Genomic DNA, 14,492 nt, shown 5'->3' with positions numbered 1-14,492 from the left:
GCTAACCCAGAAATAGTGCTTCAGGTTAAGAACTTTGCTTCAGGATGAGAACAGAAATCATGCTCCGGCGGTGCGGCGGCAGCAGGAGGCCTCATTAGCTAAAGTGGTGCTTCAGGTTAAGACCAGTTTCAGGTTAAGAATGGACCTCCGGAACGAATTAAGTACGTAACCAGAGGTACCACTGTATACTGAGAAGCAATATGATTCTTCAGCATCAACTTCGTTGGACTGTTCATGTTGTGTGGCTGCCTGATGATCGTCTTCCAAAGCAATTACTCTATTCCGGACTTAAAAATGGAAAACTGGTCAACAAAAAAGGTTTAAAGACTGTCTCAAAGCAAATCTAAAACAATGTAGTATAAACACCAACAATTGGGAAACGCTTGCCTGTGAATGCTCCCAATTGGATAACAGCCTTTACCAAAGGTGTCATGGGCTTCAAAGATACTCGAACTCGGGATGCAAGGGAGAGTTCTATCTTCAGGAAGAGATCAAGCTTTTTACATTTTAAAGTTTTTGTGTTTGTAAAATTGGGTGAGTTAACAGAATAAAGCATAAAAGACCAAATTAATAACCAGATGTGGCAGTATGGCATGCATGCATTTTGTCAGTGACAATACCCTTGGAGGTTGTTCCTGTCTCGGATCAGGTATCACTTCTATGTACTTTTTGCTTATGTCGTTGTGTATGGAGGTGGGGGTAAGTGGTGAGATGGACACCTGCTGCCCAATCGCAGCAATGGTAAACCTCATATTTCGCCAATATTTTCTATGGACAGTTCTCACTTCTGCCCCAGGGAAAAGACAGGATATACATGGAATAAATAAATAAGAACATAACAACAATTTATGAGATTAAATTCAAGTTATCACCTTAATTCATCCAAATAAATGGTTTTCATGATCTAGACATAGAGAGAGTTAAAATGTAATGCTACAAAGATTCAAAATCATGCCATTAACTAACTGGTGGAGATCTTCAGAGGACAATTTGGACTGAATAACCTTTAGCAGAAAAAGCACTCTGGGGTTACCGTATAGTAGACACAGGGCTGTCTTACCCATAGGCGGTAGGGGTGCAGGGCGCCGGGCTCTCAGGGGTGCCAGGCCAAGAGTCCGGGGCCCAAGAGTTGAGTCCGGGGAAACAATATTACAAGAAGTTATTCATAAAGATCAAGCAGGTTTCTTGCCTGGCAGACAGATGAAAGATAATATAAGGAACATAATTAACATTTTGGAATACTTGACTGCCAGGAATGAGAAACAAGCAATGTTAATATTTGTGGACGCAGAAAAGGCCTTTGATAATATATCGTGGGACTTTATGTTAAGAAATCTGGAATTTATGGAGGTGGGGAAGGAATTTTTTAATGGAATAAAAGCAATTTATACCGAACAAAGAGCTAAGTTAATAGTAAACAATGTGATTACGGAAGAAATAGGGATAAGCAAAGGTACGCGGCAGGGGTGTCCACTTTCGCCACTGTTATTCATCATGGTCCTAGAAGTCTTTCTAAATACTATAAGAGAAAATAAAGAAATAAAAGGGGTAGAATTAGGCCGGAATGAGTACAAGGTTAAAGCCTTTGCCGATGATCTGGTTTTAACGGTGGAAGAACCTCTAGAGAGTACTAAAAATATTCTGGAAGAGGTGGAGAGATTTGGTCAAGTAGCAGGTTTTAAACTAAGTAAGAGAAAGACTAAAATAATTGCTAAGAATATGGACCAAGAAACGATAGAGACAATGCAACAGCAAATAGGAATAGAAATAGTGAAGAAGGTGAAATATCTTAGTGTATGGTTAACCCCAAAGAACATTGATTTATATCAGAATAATTATATACCAGTGTGGAACGGAATAAAGAAAGATCTGGAGGTGTGGGGACGAATGAAACTATTGATGTGGGGAAGGATTTCAACGATAAAGATGAGCGTTCTGCCAAAATTATTGTTTTTGTTCCAAACAATTCCAGTAATCAGAGGGACGGCTATTTTTAAGGAATGGCAAAGATCAATTTCAAGGTATATTTGGCAGGGTAAGAAGCCTAGAATTCAATTTAAATTACTAACAGACACGAAAGAAAGAGGAGGCTTCGCCCTGCCAGACCTGAAATTATATTATGAAGCAGCATGTCTCTGCTGGTTGAAGGAATGGATAAAATTAGACAATACAGAATTGTTAGACTTAGAAGGATTTGATAATAGATTTGGGTGGCACGCATATTTATGGTCTGGAAAGAAGAAAGGTCATATAGGCTGTGAGAACCACATTTTCCGAAGATCGTTGAAAGAAGTGTGGGATAGGTATAAAAACCTACTCGAGCCAAAAACTCCACACTGGTTGTCCCCATTAGAGGTTATGAGTGTTAAAAAAATTAATATGAGGAAAAATTGGATTACATATGGAGAGTTAATTGTTAAAGAAGGGGGGAGATGGAAAATGAAACCTTATGAAGAGGCAAAAGAGCATGTATATGACTGGTTGCATTATTTACAAACAAATGAAATGTTTAAGAAGGATTTTAAGGAATATGGATATGCAGAGAAAGAGTCAAAATTTCAAATGGAGATAATAAAGAATGAATTTAAGATATTATCTAAAATGTACAAAATCCTGCTAGAATGGCACATAAAAGATGAGGAAGTTAAATCGGTTATGATAAAATGGGCCAAAGATTTTGGATATAATATACAAATGGATGATTGGATTAAATTATGGAATGAAAATATGAAATTTACTGCATGTACAGCATTAAAAGAGAATATAATGAAAATGATGTATAGATGGTACATTACACCGGTGAAACTTGCAAAAATGTATAAAACATGTAAAAAATGTTGGAAATGTAAAGAAAAGGATGGGCACTTTTTACCATATGTGGTGGGAATGTAAAAAAGTGAAGAGCTTCTGGGAGTTGGTTTATAATGAACTGAAAAAAATGTTGAAATATACATTTGTTAAGAAACCAGAGGCTTTTCTTTTATGAATTATAGGAAATGAAATAAATAGAAAGGATTGTAAACTTTTCCAATATGCAGTAACAGCGGCGAGAATATTACTGGCCCAGAACTGGAAACAAGAACAAGTACCAACAATAGAGGAGTGGAGAACAAAGTTGATGGACTATGCAGAACTGGACAAATTGACAGGGAAGATCAGATATCTACGAGATCAAAAGTTTATCGAGGACTGGAGAAAGTTAGCGGACTATTGGGAAGACATAAGTGATAGAGAAATAACGTTAGTGGCATTTAAAGAAGCTCTGTAAAAGTTAAAGAGATATTGCAAAAAAGAAAAACAGTTTTTAAAAGGTTTTTTGAAAGGCAATAGTGAAGTTAAGAACTGTGTACCTAAAAATCAAATTCGGATGATTGTCAGAGAGGCTGAGGGAAGTCCAAAATTGGAAAATTTGTTAAAGCTGAAAATGTGATACGTTATATATTTTTTATTGTGGAAACTAATAAAAATTATTTTTTAAAAAAAGAAAAGAGTTGAGTCCGGGGAAGAGCCCGCCCATCGGTCGGTTTGCCACGGTGGGCTCTTCTGCTGTGGGTGGCTCTGCACCGCAAGTTTGGGGGCGACCGAGCCATCAAGATGCTGAGGTGACCGGCCAGCTCTGCACTCCTGTGCGCCTGGGATTGGGCAACCGGGGGGGGGGGCCGCCGCCGGGCGGATCTTTGCACCCCAGCATCGCATATGCTTAAGACAGTCCTGAGTAGACACATTTATTCAATCAGATCTCAGCTGTATGTTGTAAGATTGGGGGGGGGGGAGCAATTCTGATTTAAGACAGGAGTCTTTCTAAGTTATGTGAAAGCTAATTTGGTACTACAGAAAAGTATTGCCCTAATACAGCTGAATGTTGCTGTATCAGTTTACTTTGTTAATGTATTATTCATTGTTTTGAACATGGCAGGACAATGAAAGAGAATTCTTGAATAATACCCTGGAGAAGCTGGATGGTTAAAACAATGCTAGTGCTTCCCTTCCTGTTAAATATAATAGCAAAGGAAGCTGTTTGTCCTGTATTACTTAATATAGAAATGCTAAAAGGTTTTTAATATGGCTGTATGGTTTGACAACTGCAATTGATAAGAGTTCTCTTTTTTTACTGCGTCTGCGTAATATGTTTGCTGCTGCTACCAAAAGTTTTGTTAAGCAGGTTGGCGATGGAGGTCGACTAGTACCTGTTCGTAGCCTCAGTGAAGCTGATAAATATCAACCCCTCAGTCTTGTTATTAAGAAGAAAAGTTGTCTTATTTCAAGAAGATCCAAATTTGTTTCAACGCCATTCAGCCTAAAAGACATTCTTCAAGGAGAGAAAGAAATTTCAGCTGGTAAGTTTGTTTTTTAAACTTCTTGAAAGCTTATAAAAATATGATCTGCTAATTTTCAGAGACATAACTGAACAGGGGAAATGCAAAACAATATGGAATTTGCTGCTTATGCTGTTTTAGAGGAATCAAACAGTATGTCTACAATATAAACTAGCATCTTGTGAAAAAGCATTTAATGTTTGCATTTAGTAAAAGACTGAAGAAGACATTTTAGGAGGTTTCACTGATAATGTATTGAGTACTTTTCAGCATTCATTACAAATTTGCTTTATATTTTTGGTGTAATCGTTCTGTGTTATATAACATCTGTCACTTACATTCAGTGTGTTCTAAGTTGTTTATTTACCAATCACATTGAGTTCACTAGGACTTCCTAGTAAGTGTGCTTAGAATTGCTGCATTAATATCCAATACAGTATAGCATATAATATCAGCTATCCACTGTTACAGAGGAGTGAGATCACTGCATGACAATACCATTTCCACATCTGTTCACAACTTTTTTTGTACACGTGATATGTAGCTCCCTAGAGCTGTTATTTAATTTGAAGTAATATGGCAGTGAAGTGGGATGCCTGAGGTTCTCTAAAATCTATTCTCTAGGTCCTTGTAGGCACAGGGAACTTCTTGGGTATAATGCTGCTCACAGTCTTTTAGAAGACCACCCTGCAGGTTATATGCCATCCTACATAACAGACAAGAAACTAAGGGAGACATTGCCCTTTAACAAAAACAAATAGCAAAAGCAATTTCTGACAGTAAAAGATAGACAATTTACAGTGTAATCCTATACATTTCTACCCAAAAGCTAACCCCATTGATGCGGGATGTGTATGTAAGTGTGCAAAAGATTGCAACTGATTTCAATAGAACCTAAATGTGACTGATTTAAACAGGATCCAGTCCAAAATATTTTAGCTTTAAATGTCAGTGGTATTCTGAGATTATACACAATTTAAGTTATTACATAATTAATAAAGTGATGCTATTTTAGGGTAATTGTTCTACGGAAGGCAGCTCAGTTGCTTTCCGTGTCTGTTGTCAACAGCTCAATGCTCTTCAAAGTAAAATAAGTAGCAATTAATATTTTTTACCACTGCAGTTTACATATTTTGAATATGAACATAATACTAATGGGATGGACATGCAACCCTTCACCTATACTGTATTTTAAATGACAGATTCACTTTCTTTCCGTATTCCAGGAAAAGAGAGGTAATAGCAGAAAACAGTATCCTTTGTTAGGATATTTGAATAGTAATATTTTAAGCCTAGCAGAGGAGTCAGACATGGTTTTGGGTTGGTCACTTGGTCTGCATTCAAGTAATTTTAAAATGTCATCCATTGTTTCCATGTTTGTTCTGGAAAGCCTCTCTTCTTCCCAGAGGGGAGGGGTTGTGAGCAGGAATCACTTCCCGCGCTCGCAGGGGGGCATGGCCAAGCCCCCCTGCATCACTGAGTCCTGGGCCCGCGTCATGCCCCCCAGTGAGCCAGCCAACCCGTCTAGCGGGGGGAGTGGTTTAGACACATTTGAAAACGGCCACAGGCACACAGACCCTCCCTTGTTGTTCCAGCCTTCCTCGGATCACCTGCCCGCCCTCCCTCTAGGTTTTGCTCAGCTCCTGACCTTGCTATGGACTTCGCCTTGGTTGTCCAAGGAGCCTGGTAGGATTTTTTTTCCGCTTGGCAGATTGACATCAGCCACTTGATTTTTGCCTACCTCGTAGCAAATCATTACAACTTTGTAAGGTTTGGCGGTTAGGCATTGGAAAATGTTTTGTGTGTTGGAGGGGAGGTTGTGGCCATCACCTACCCCTCCCCTTGAAGGTATTCCATTAAAGGAATCCGGTGGTTGTGGTTCCTGTCCGATACCCAGGTGGTGGCTAGGGCCATGACACGACACCCCCCCCCCCCCCGTTACTCTAGGGGAAAGCTTCTAGTTGATCCGCATCAACAAGCTCCCCCTACAGGTTGTTAACCCTTGTGTGACTCCTTGCAGAGTGGGCAGGAGTCAAGTATAGTCTGTTCGGATCCAGTGCCTAAGCCAATAACACTCACATTCTGTAACCAATAAAGTTGTGGCCTTTTTAAGCCCATTAACCTGAAATACTTGTGTCCATGTATCTTAATTTTATCACCAAGCGTGGGTGGGGCCTAGACTCACAAACTTTATTTAATTTTGTCAAAATGTTTATATCTCAACTGAGAATTCTAAATAATAATATTTGCCAAGGAATACAAGTGGGATAAACTTTGCAAGAGACATACTAAGATAGCTGGCTCCCAACTATGCAACTCCTTCCTTGAAATTTGCTGGTGTCCATGCACGATAATCTGAACATCTCTTGAAGTGTTTTCAGATGGCTTTTAAGTGGAAAAGAGATGAGGATTTTAAAAATCCTTTGATCTGAGACTATTTTATTATGAGTAATTCATTGTTAATATTTTTAACAGATGCTTGTCCTGAGCCGTTGGCTTGGCAGCTTGATCATATTAGCATACCTACTTATTTCTTACTCTTGTTAAGTACAGCAAGCAAAGTAGTTTTACAAGAGGTAATCCACAAAGTAATTAAGGCTGCAATCCTATGCACACATATATGGGAATAGTTCTCTCTTCTTTGAACACTTACTGGTTGAGTACATATGGGTAGGCTCAGGCTGTAAGAGATGAGAATCTGAACATATTATAATGTTTTAGTATCTAATGGGTGTGCAGTTTTTATAAACCATGTTTCAGATTAATATTATATAGGAACTTAATTCCAGACTTCAATAAGCTGCCTATTTCCCTTAGGTATTTCATCCTACCAGTTACTGAATTATGAAGATAAATCAGATGTAGCGCTCAACGGTAGACGAGGAAATCCTATTATGAACTCCGCTGGGGTCAATATCACTGGATCAGATTCTCTTGCAGTGAAGGCTTCCTTTGGCATTGTAACTAAACATGAGGTTGAGGTACCAACATTACTCAGAGAACTTACCAGTAGGTTGGTATTATACCGTAGTTTCCATTGTTTGACTATTTAAGCAGCACTTGACAAATGAGCACTAAAATGTGGGTGCAATATGGGTTATAGGTGCCATAAATAGGAGAAATATGAAACTATGTGGATTATGTGTCCCTTTATTGCAGAAAAATGAATTTTGAGCACTGCCTTGTTCGTCAGTCACGAGAAAGTAAGAGGACAGTTCTTTGTGTGGTCATGGAGAGTATTCGAACGACACGACAATGTTCACTGTCTGTGCATGCTGGCATGAGAGGTGACACAATGAGGGTAAGTGAGCATGTTTTAAAGCATGTTTTTAACTTTAAAGATAGATAGATAGATCGATCGATAGATAAACTTTTTAAATGGTAATTTACCTTGGGGGTCCTTTTGGGGCCAAAAGACAGCTCATAAATAATTTTATAACTAACTAAATAATTATGAATAATGAAATGTTTATCATCCGGTTTAAGAACACCTAACTCTATACAGGTTTGTTGCCTATGTGTAGAAATCATATTATTACCAAGAGTTGAGGATCTTTAAAGAGGAAGAGATTTAAACATCAAAAAAAGGAAAGGCCCAAATAAAATAATTCTAATTTGACTAATCCAAAACAAAAAAATAAGTTATGCAGAATCTGTCTTGGTGGTCACATGATTTGTGTGTAGCATAGATAGATCATTCTTTTCTGGCTGACAAAGTTATCTTTAACCCAAAGATTAAATAGAAGCTTGTCCAATTAAAGATATACACCCCAATCTGGGTGAGGCGGTTCTGATGCACACATAGACTGACCCCACCGCCACCTTTTTGGGCTGTCCTGCTTACATCAGTGGTGGACAGGACAGTTCTATGTGTGTACATTTTGTGCCCCCATGAACCTGCCTGTTCCATAGGGTGGCCATGTGTCCTTCCTACTTTACAGTCCTCTATTTGAAGGGTTGTCTGGTCCAAGTCCAGTTTGAAGATAAACAACCTAAAGAAGAGAGAACAGGGGAAGTTAGCTTCTGGACACCAGGCTGAGCAGGCACACAAGTTACCTGGTCACAGTCTTCCCCACTTATGGTGAGATGCATTGTATTTCTATTTAAGTTATAGAAATTATTTCCAAATTTGCATTTTACATATAAATTAGCATATGCAAACCTGTGCCCTCTTTTTATTGGTGCACATGGCCACCCTACTCATCCACTGAGATAATGTGGGAGTTTTGTAAGCACTATAATTCATTTTGTGCACAGACTTGTGGATCCTCTTTTCCTGATTTGCTTCTCAGTTTTGAAGGGCATCTTTTGCAACTGAGAAAATTGTTCTAATTTCATTAGAACATCATCATCATCATCATCTCTACCATAGTGAAATACTAGCCTTCCACTGGTTGGCTTTGACATTAAAGTTAAAAAAGAGTCATATTATGTGTTATATTTCCAATACTTCTTTAGCTTAATCTGCATTTTTATTCAAAATGTTTTCAATACAGATGTTAACACTGTATCTTTCTTTTTAAAAATAGTTTCATATCATTGATGACTATAATTACAAAGGACGTGACAAAGCTATTGTCTTTCCTGCTCATACAACTATTGCATTTAGTGTGTTTGAACTTTATATTCACTTGGATGGTAATTTTGGTAAGTAGTCTGTTTTTCAATTGTGAGTGCAATTACTATTTTACATTGTTCTTGTTCTGAGATTGGGAATGTTTAGTCTGGAATGCTATAAACATTATATTCTTGCTTTATTGTGTACTTGTGGTTAGCAATCTCATTCACTTCAGGGCTTGCATCCATACCCTCCAGGTACACACATCTGCAAGGGCACACACAGTAACATCTACCAGTAGATTCAAATCCAGGGACAGTAGTGGGACAGACATTCACATGTGCATTGCAAGACAGATGGAAATCAGAGCCTCATCCGTACCATGCAGGGTGATGGATATTGTATTAGATTTGCATCTGAATTTGGATGATAATGGACGCAAATGATTCTGTACCTGGAAGTTTGCTTCCACCTAAAAAAAAATCACCCTTGCTGAATCAGCTGGTTTGTGTTCAGTTTTGTGTTGTGGTTTTGCCTTATTTAATATAACTTTTCTATAAAATTAAAAAACTAATTTTCATTAATAATAATAAACTGTATTATGAAATTGTGCTTTTCTGAATAATTAAAATATATGTAATTTTTTCCCCAGAGCTCTGTGTTACTCCAGAATCAAAAGGAGGATTTGAAAGAGAGCCATCAAGAACATTTTCACTAATTAAATTAAGGAATCTGTTTTATCGAAGTATGAGGTTTGATATTTATGTGCATTTCACTAATTAATTTGATTGGTAATGTATTTAATAGTATTTCATATTATGGTTGATGCTGAAGTTCATGCATATAGCTGCACTGAGAAGTATTTTACACACACACTTAAAATAATTGCAGAGATTTCAAAATATGCAGAGTGCATCAATTTTTAATTATAATTACCATAATAATGAATTTGCTTAATTTAAAAATAATTTTTTTAATTGTTTCAGTTGTACAGTAAGATTATACTTATTACTCTTTAAAGACCTTTCATGATGTACAGCAATAATATGACACACACAAAAGTGAAGGTAGCCACATTGGGGCATAATATTTCCAGAGTCCATTATTAAGCAAATACTTTTAGCAGAGCAGAAAAATATCGCAAAATAGTGTTAAGTGCTCCAGAATTCTTAATCAGGCTAGTTAGTAAATAAAGAAAAAAGAAGAAAAATGAGGGGGTATATAACCATCTCTGCACCTACAACACCTAGTTTTTGTGGTCCCAGAATCAGCCCTTGATTTGGAGAATCAGCCCTTGTTCTGCCCACCCTCCTTACAGGCCTTAGTGTAGCCTGATACCTACATGACACCAAAGGGGCCTCATTTGAATGTATGTTATCTCCTAACCTTACCATACATTTGAAGCATATCCAATGCACATTTAAAGCATTTGACATTCCCCAAGGAATCCTGGGAACTGTTGTTTCCCATTGCCAAGCTACAGATTCCAGCAGCCTTAATCAACTAAAAAGGTAAAGGACCCCTGACAGTTAAGTCCTGTCAAACGCCGTTTACCTTCCCGCCAGAGCGGTACCTATTTATCTACTTGCACTTTGTCACCCCATCGCAGGGATTTGAACCGCTGACCTTCCAGTCGGCAAGCCCTAGGCCTAGTGGTTTAGACCAAAGCACCACCCGTGTCCCCCAACTACAGTGCTTTAAATGTATTGTGTGAATCTGCCCACTCTGTGATCAAGATGCAGAGATGGCTTTACCACCAAATATTTTTCTCCCCACTGTTTTTAGCTTTGCTTGCAGTGTAGCTTAATGAAGAGTCCTAAATATTTTTGCTGGCCTAATAAAGATATCATAAGAGTTGGAAATCAACAATATTGTGCTATGCTTGTCATACGATCAAGCTACTGAACAGCTGATTCACACAACTGATTCCTTTTCATTTGGAGCTGTGGATGTATTTGGATGGACAGGTAGGGCTTAGTGCACAGCAATTGAGTCAGGGCCTGTCCGACATTAGTCATATTATACATGTCCTATGCCTGAGAAATTGGTCAGTTTCATGTCTTGAATGGGGCTGCACTCTCCTTGAAAGAGCAGGTATGCAGGCTGGGAGTGTTTCTGTGTCCAACTTTGTTATTGGAGGCCCAGGAAGTCTGACAAGTAAAGGTAAAGGGACCCCTGACCATTAGGTCCAGTCGTGGCCGACTCTGGGGTTGCAGCGCTCATCTCGCTTTATTAGCCAAGGGAGCCGGCGTACAACTTCCGGGTCATGTGGCCAGCATGACTAAGCCGCTTCTGGTGAACCAGAGCAACACATGGTAATGCCGTTTACCTTCCCGCCGGAGCGGTACCTATTTATCTACTTGCACTTTGATGTGCTTTCGAACTGCTGGGTTGGCAGGAGCAGGGACCAAGCAATGGGAGCTTACCCCGTCGTGGGGATTCGAACCGCCGACCTTCTGATCAGCAAGTCCTAGACTCTGTGGTTTAACTCACAGCGTCCCCCGCGTCCCCCAGGTAGTCTGACTAGAAGTACCTTTAACCAGCTGCAGTTGCGGCCATTTGTGAACCCAGAGAACTTGACCACAATACTGTAGTCAAACAGGCATATAAAGTTATCCCACAAATAAACTGGTTCAAAGCTGCTCCACGTTTTTTATATACAGTGGTACCTCGGTTTACGAACTTAATCCATTCCAGAATTCCGTTCTTAAATCAAAACCGTTCTTAAACCAAGGCACGCTTTCCCTAATGAGGCCTCCCGCCACCGGTGCCCTTCCACCGTTCAGATTCTGTTCTTAGACCGAGGTAAAGTTCTCAAACCAAGACACTATTTCTGGTTTTGCGGAGTTTGTAAACCAAATCGTTCTTAAAGCGGACTGTTCTTAAACCGAGGTACCACTGTATTTCATTTTTTAAAACAAGCTTTCAAATTATTATAGAACCACAAAGACAAGTAAACCGTAACAAAAATTCAATAATATATCCAACTAGAGGCAGGACATATGAAACCTAAACATTTTAACTTGACTGCTTCAATTTTGGGAACTGACACTATTGCAGGTGACATACTTGTTCTGCATTTGTAAGTAATAAAGCAAGGGACGTGTCAATCAACCCATTGTGCAAAAAGATGGATACTTTCTATAGGTAAAATTATGCTATTATATTTATGAACTTGTTAGGATTTAACAATGACTGTAGATTATGGGAGGAATTCAAGGTTGTGCTAAGGCAATCCATCAGGACATTTCAGCTTGCCAGCTGGAATGCACACATCACTGTTCCGGGGGGTTCTTCCCTTCCACATCAGAGCCAATTTGGGGGGAATGGGGGGGAGGGAGGGAAAGCCCCCTTATGCAAGTGAAACTCCTTGTTTCTGCTTACAGGACGCGGTTGTGGAATCCCACACTCTGGGCTGAATGAAGAGTTTGTATTTTTGTCGGTGGTTGACTAGATAATGTGCTATTGGATTTAGCAATCTTTTTCTTTGTGTCTGTGTCCTTTTTTCCCCTTCAGAAAAAAGGGTAATGGATATCATTGCTCACTCAGACAATTACTTAGATGACCTTTTCACAGACTACTATGAAAAAGCTGCAAGCATGACGGATGTCTCCACGAACTATTTCCGAGAAGGGGCCCATATACGAGTGAATTTGCTTAACAATCACATCCCCAAAGGTCCTTGTTCGTTGTGTGGAATGGGAAGCTCCAGAAGAGAAACTGTCTATGGTTGTCTTGAGTGTTCTTTTAATGGACAAAAGTTTGTACGACTACATGCTGTGCCTTGTTTTGACCTCTGGCACAAGAGAGTGAAATGAAAATTTTTGGAAATGCATGTTGGTTGGATCCAGATTGTTGCTTGCACTTAGTATCCACTGAAATTAAGTCACACCTGACTTTTCCACTTTGAGGTCAGGAAGATCTAAGTACAACCGACTTGGCCTGGATTAAACCCATGCATATATTTAGGTGTGATTGTGCCATGGAATTTCTCATGCATTTTGATTGCAAAATATGGAGCCACAAATGCTTTTTTCTCCTTCCGTGTTTTTAAAGGAATGCAAAATAGAACTTGATATAATGGCTTCCCACATATGCTCTGTTATTGGTTAGTTCTTTCTAACTGCATAGTGTAACATAGCTAAGAGATACACATCCGAGTTAAAAAATTCACAATAGCATTTTGTAATAAATCTAAAAAATGTGTAAATTATGTTTAGAAGTCATTATTTGTAGGAGTAATTTGGAAACATTGGCTTTTGTCTAAAGGCAAGAATGTGTTTCACCTTAACTACACCACAGTAAGACAGTAATGAAAAGATATGAATTATTTATTAATGGCATAAATATTTAATTGAAATATCAGATTACGAAAATGTTTGTCTTTGCTCTGGTTAAACAGAGAAATAAAAATTGAATTGAATCTTAGTATGACATAAATGTTTCCATTAAAATTTGCCAATGTCACCCCCAATTACATCTGTCTCCTATTTAGTCCATATTTATCATTAATATAGAGCAAGTTCAGTATTTTTTAAATGTTAGACTTGCTGTTATTTGGTGCCTTTTGATGTATTTGACAATATTTTTTGTAAGAAAGCTATATAATTTTGGAATAAACGAGTCAATTACATATCTGATGTATGTATGCAATACTATTATCATTGAGATCTAGCCATTAGGTGGCAGTATCTGCCACTGTGTTTAAAACCGCATGTTAAAATTGGCACTGCTGGGGTTGTCTAGAATTTCTGCTACATATTTATCTACCAATGCATTTGTAAAAATAGAAGGGATTAAACACCTGATTCTCTTTAGATCTGAATATAGCACACCCACTGAGCCCTGGATTCTTTCTTGACTCTAGTGCTGTTTGGTTTTTGATATAAACACCGTGGGGGAGACCTAACTGGCATTTAAGTTGTCCAAGAATTGTGCAGTTAATCAGTAATACAGTATCTAGCTTGTACATAGCTATTTCCACACAGATGACACACTTTACTTTCACCGTATGCTGGAGGACATGGCAGTGGTGGCAGCGGATAATATGTCAACCTCTTTCAAAGCCATCCAGGTTGGCATTCTCACTGCCTCATGAGTGAACAAATTTTATACATCTCTTACTATCTTCTCTTATGCGCCTTTTTCTCCAAACTAAGAGCACCAAATGTTGTAGTATCTGGGTGGGGTGGCTAAAAAAAGAGATGGTTCAGACAGAATACTAAACCACAGATAAAACAAGCCACAGTTCATAAGCCAAAACTATGGTTTCATGCTGGTTTGTTGCCAAAAAAGCAGACAAAAAAACCCACATGCTTAGTCTACTTGGCTAATTTTTGGACAGTGCAATAAGCCATACTTTGGCTAAACAAACCATGGGCTAGCATTGTGTGTGAATCAGGCCATTAAGTGAAAATGTGCAACTGAGCTTCAGTGCCATTAATGCAACTTTGGATCTGCTCCAAAAATGGCTCCCACAAATTTTCAAAATGAATGTTAACCATGAGGGGAGTAAAGATGCCACAGGGGTGGGGGACAATTTGGAGCAAACAAAACAAAAAAGGGAAATTACTTCATCAGCAACAACACTATATTTGGCATAGCTGTAAATTCCCCGT

General features: G+C 38.6%; 1 protein-coding gene across 3 annotated transcripts; it reads left to right on the top strand.

The window, feature by feature from the left end:
* The first annotated feature begins 87 nt into the window (after positions 1 to 87).
* Positions 88 to 13,507, top strand: PJVK (pejvakin). 3 transcript variants are annotated; one of them, XM_081849060.1, is made up of 7 exons: positions 88 to 534; positions 4,163 to 4,337; positions 7,134 to 7,329; positions 7,476 to 7,617; positions 8,846 to 8,963; positions 9,527 to 9,619; positions 12,391 to 13,507. In XM_081849060.1, the coding sequence occupies exons 3-7, from the start codon at positions 7,211 to 7,213 to the stop codon at positions 12,690 to 12,692; spliced, it is 774 nt and encodes a 257-aa protein (XP_081705186.1). In that variant the 5' UTR covers positions 88 to 534; positions 4,163 to 4,337; positions 7,134 to 7,210; the 3' UTR covers positions 12,693 to 13,507. The 3 variants fall into 3 exon arrangements, with proteins under 3 accessions (XP_081705186.1, XP_081705185.1, XP_081705184.1); XM_081849059.1 differs by having other exon boundaries at positions 4,150 to 4,337; XM_081849058.1 differs by lacking the exon at positions 88 to 534 and having other exon boundaries at positions 3,507 to 4,337.
* Positions 13,508 to 14,492: the final 985 nt, after the last annotated feature.

This window comes from Podarcis erhardii, assembly GCF_964252035.2.
Source record: "Podarcis erhardii genome assembly, chromosome: 1".
Lineage (NCBI taxonomy): Eukaryota > Metazoa > Chordata > Lepidosauria > Squamata > Lacertidae > Podarcis > Podarcis erhardii.
This window is presented reverse-complemented; position numbering and strand designations above follow the sequence as displayed.

Bases quoted from the DNA above. Each gene is read 5' to 3' on its own strand.
- PJVK (XM_081849058.1), top strand. From the start codon at position 4,127: ATGTTTGCTGCTGCTACCAAAAGTTTTGTTAAGCAGGTTGGCGATGGA. The intron at 4,338-7,133 runs GTAAGTTTGTTT...TATTTCCCTTAG, and splicing joins AGAGAAAGAAATTTCAGCTG to GTATTTCATCCTACCAGTTA. The intron at 7,330-7,475 runs GTTGGTATTATA...CCTTTATTGCAG, and splicing joins CTCAGAGAACTTACCAGTAG to AAAAATGAATTTTGAGCACT.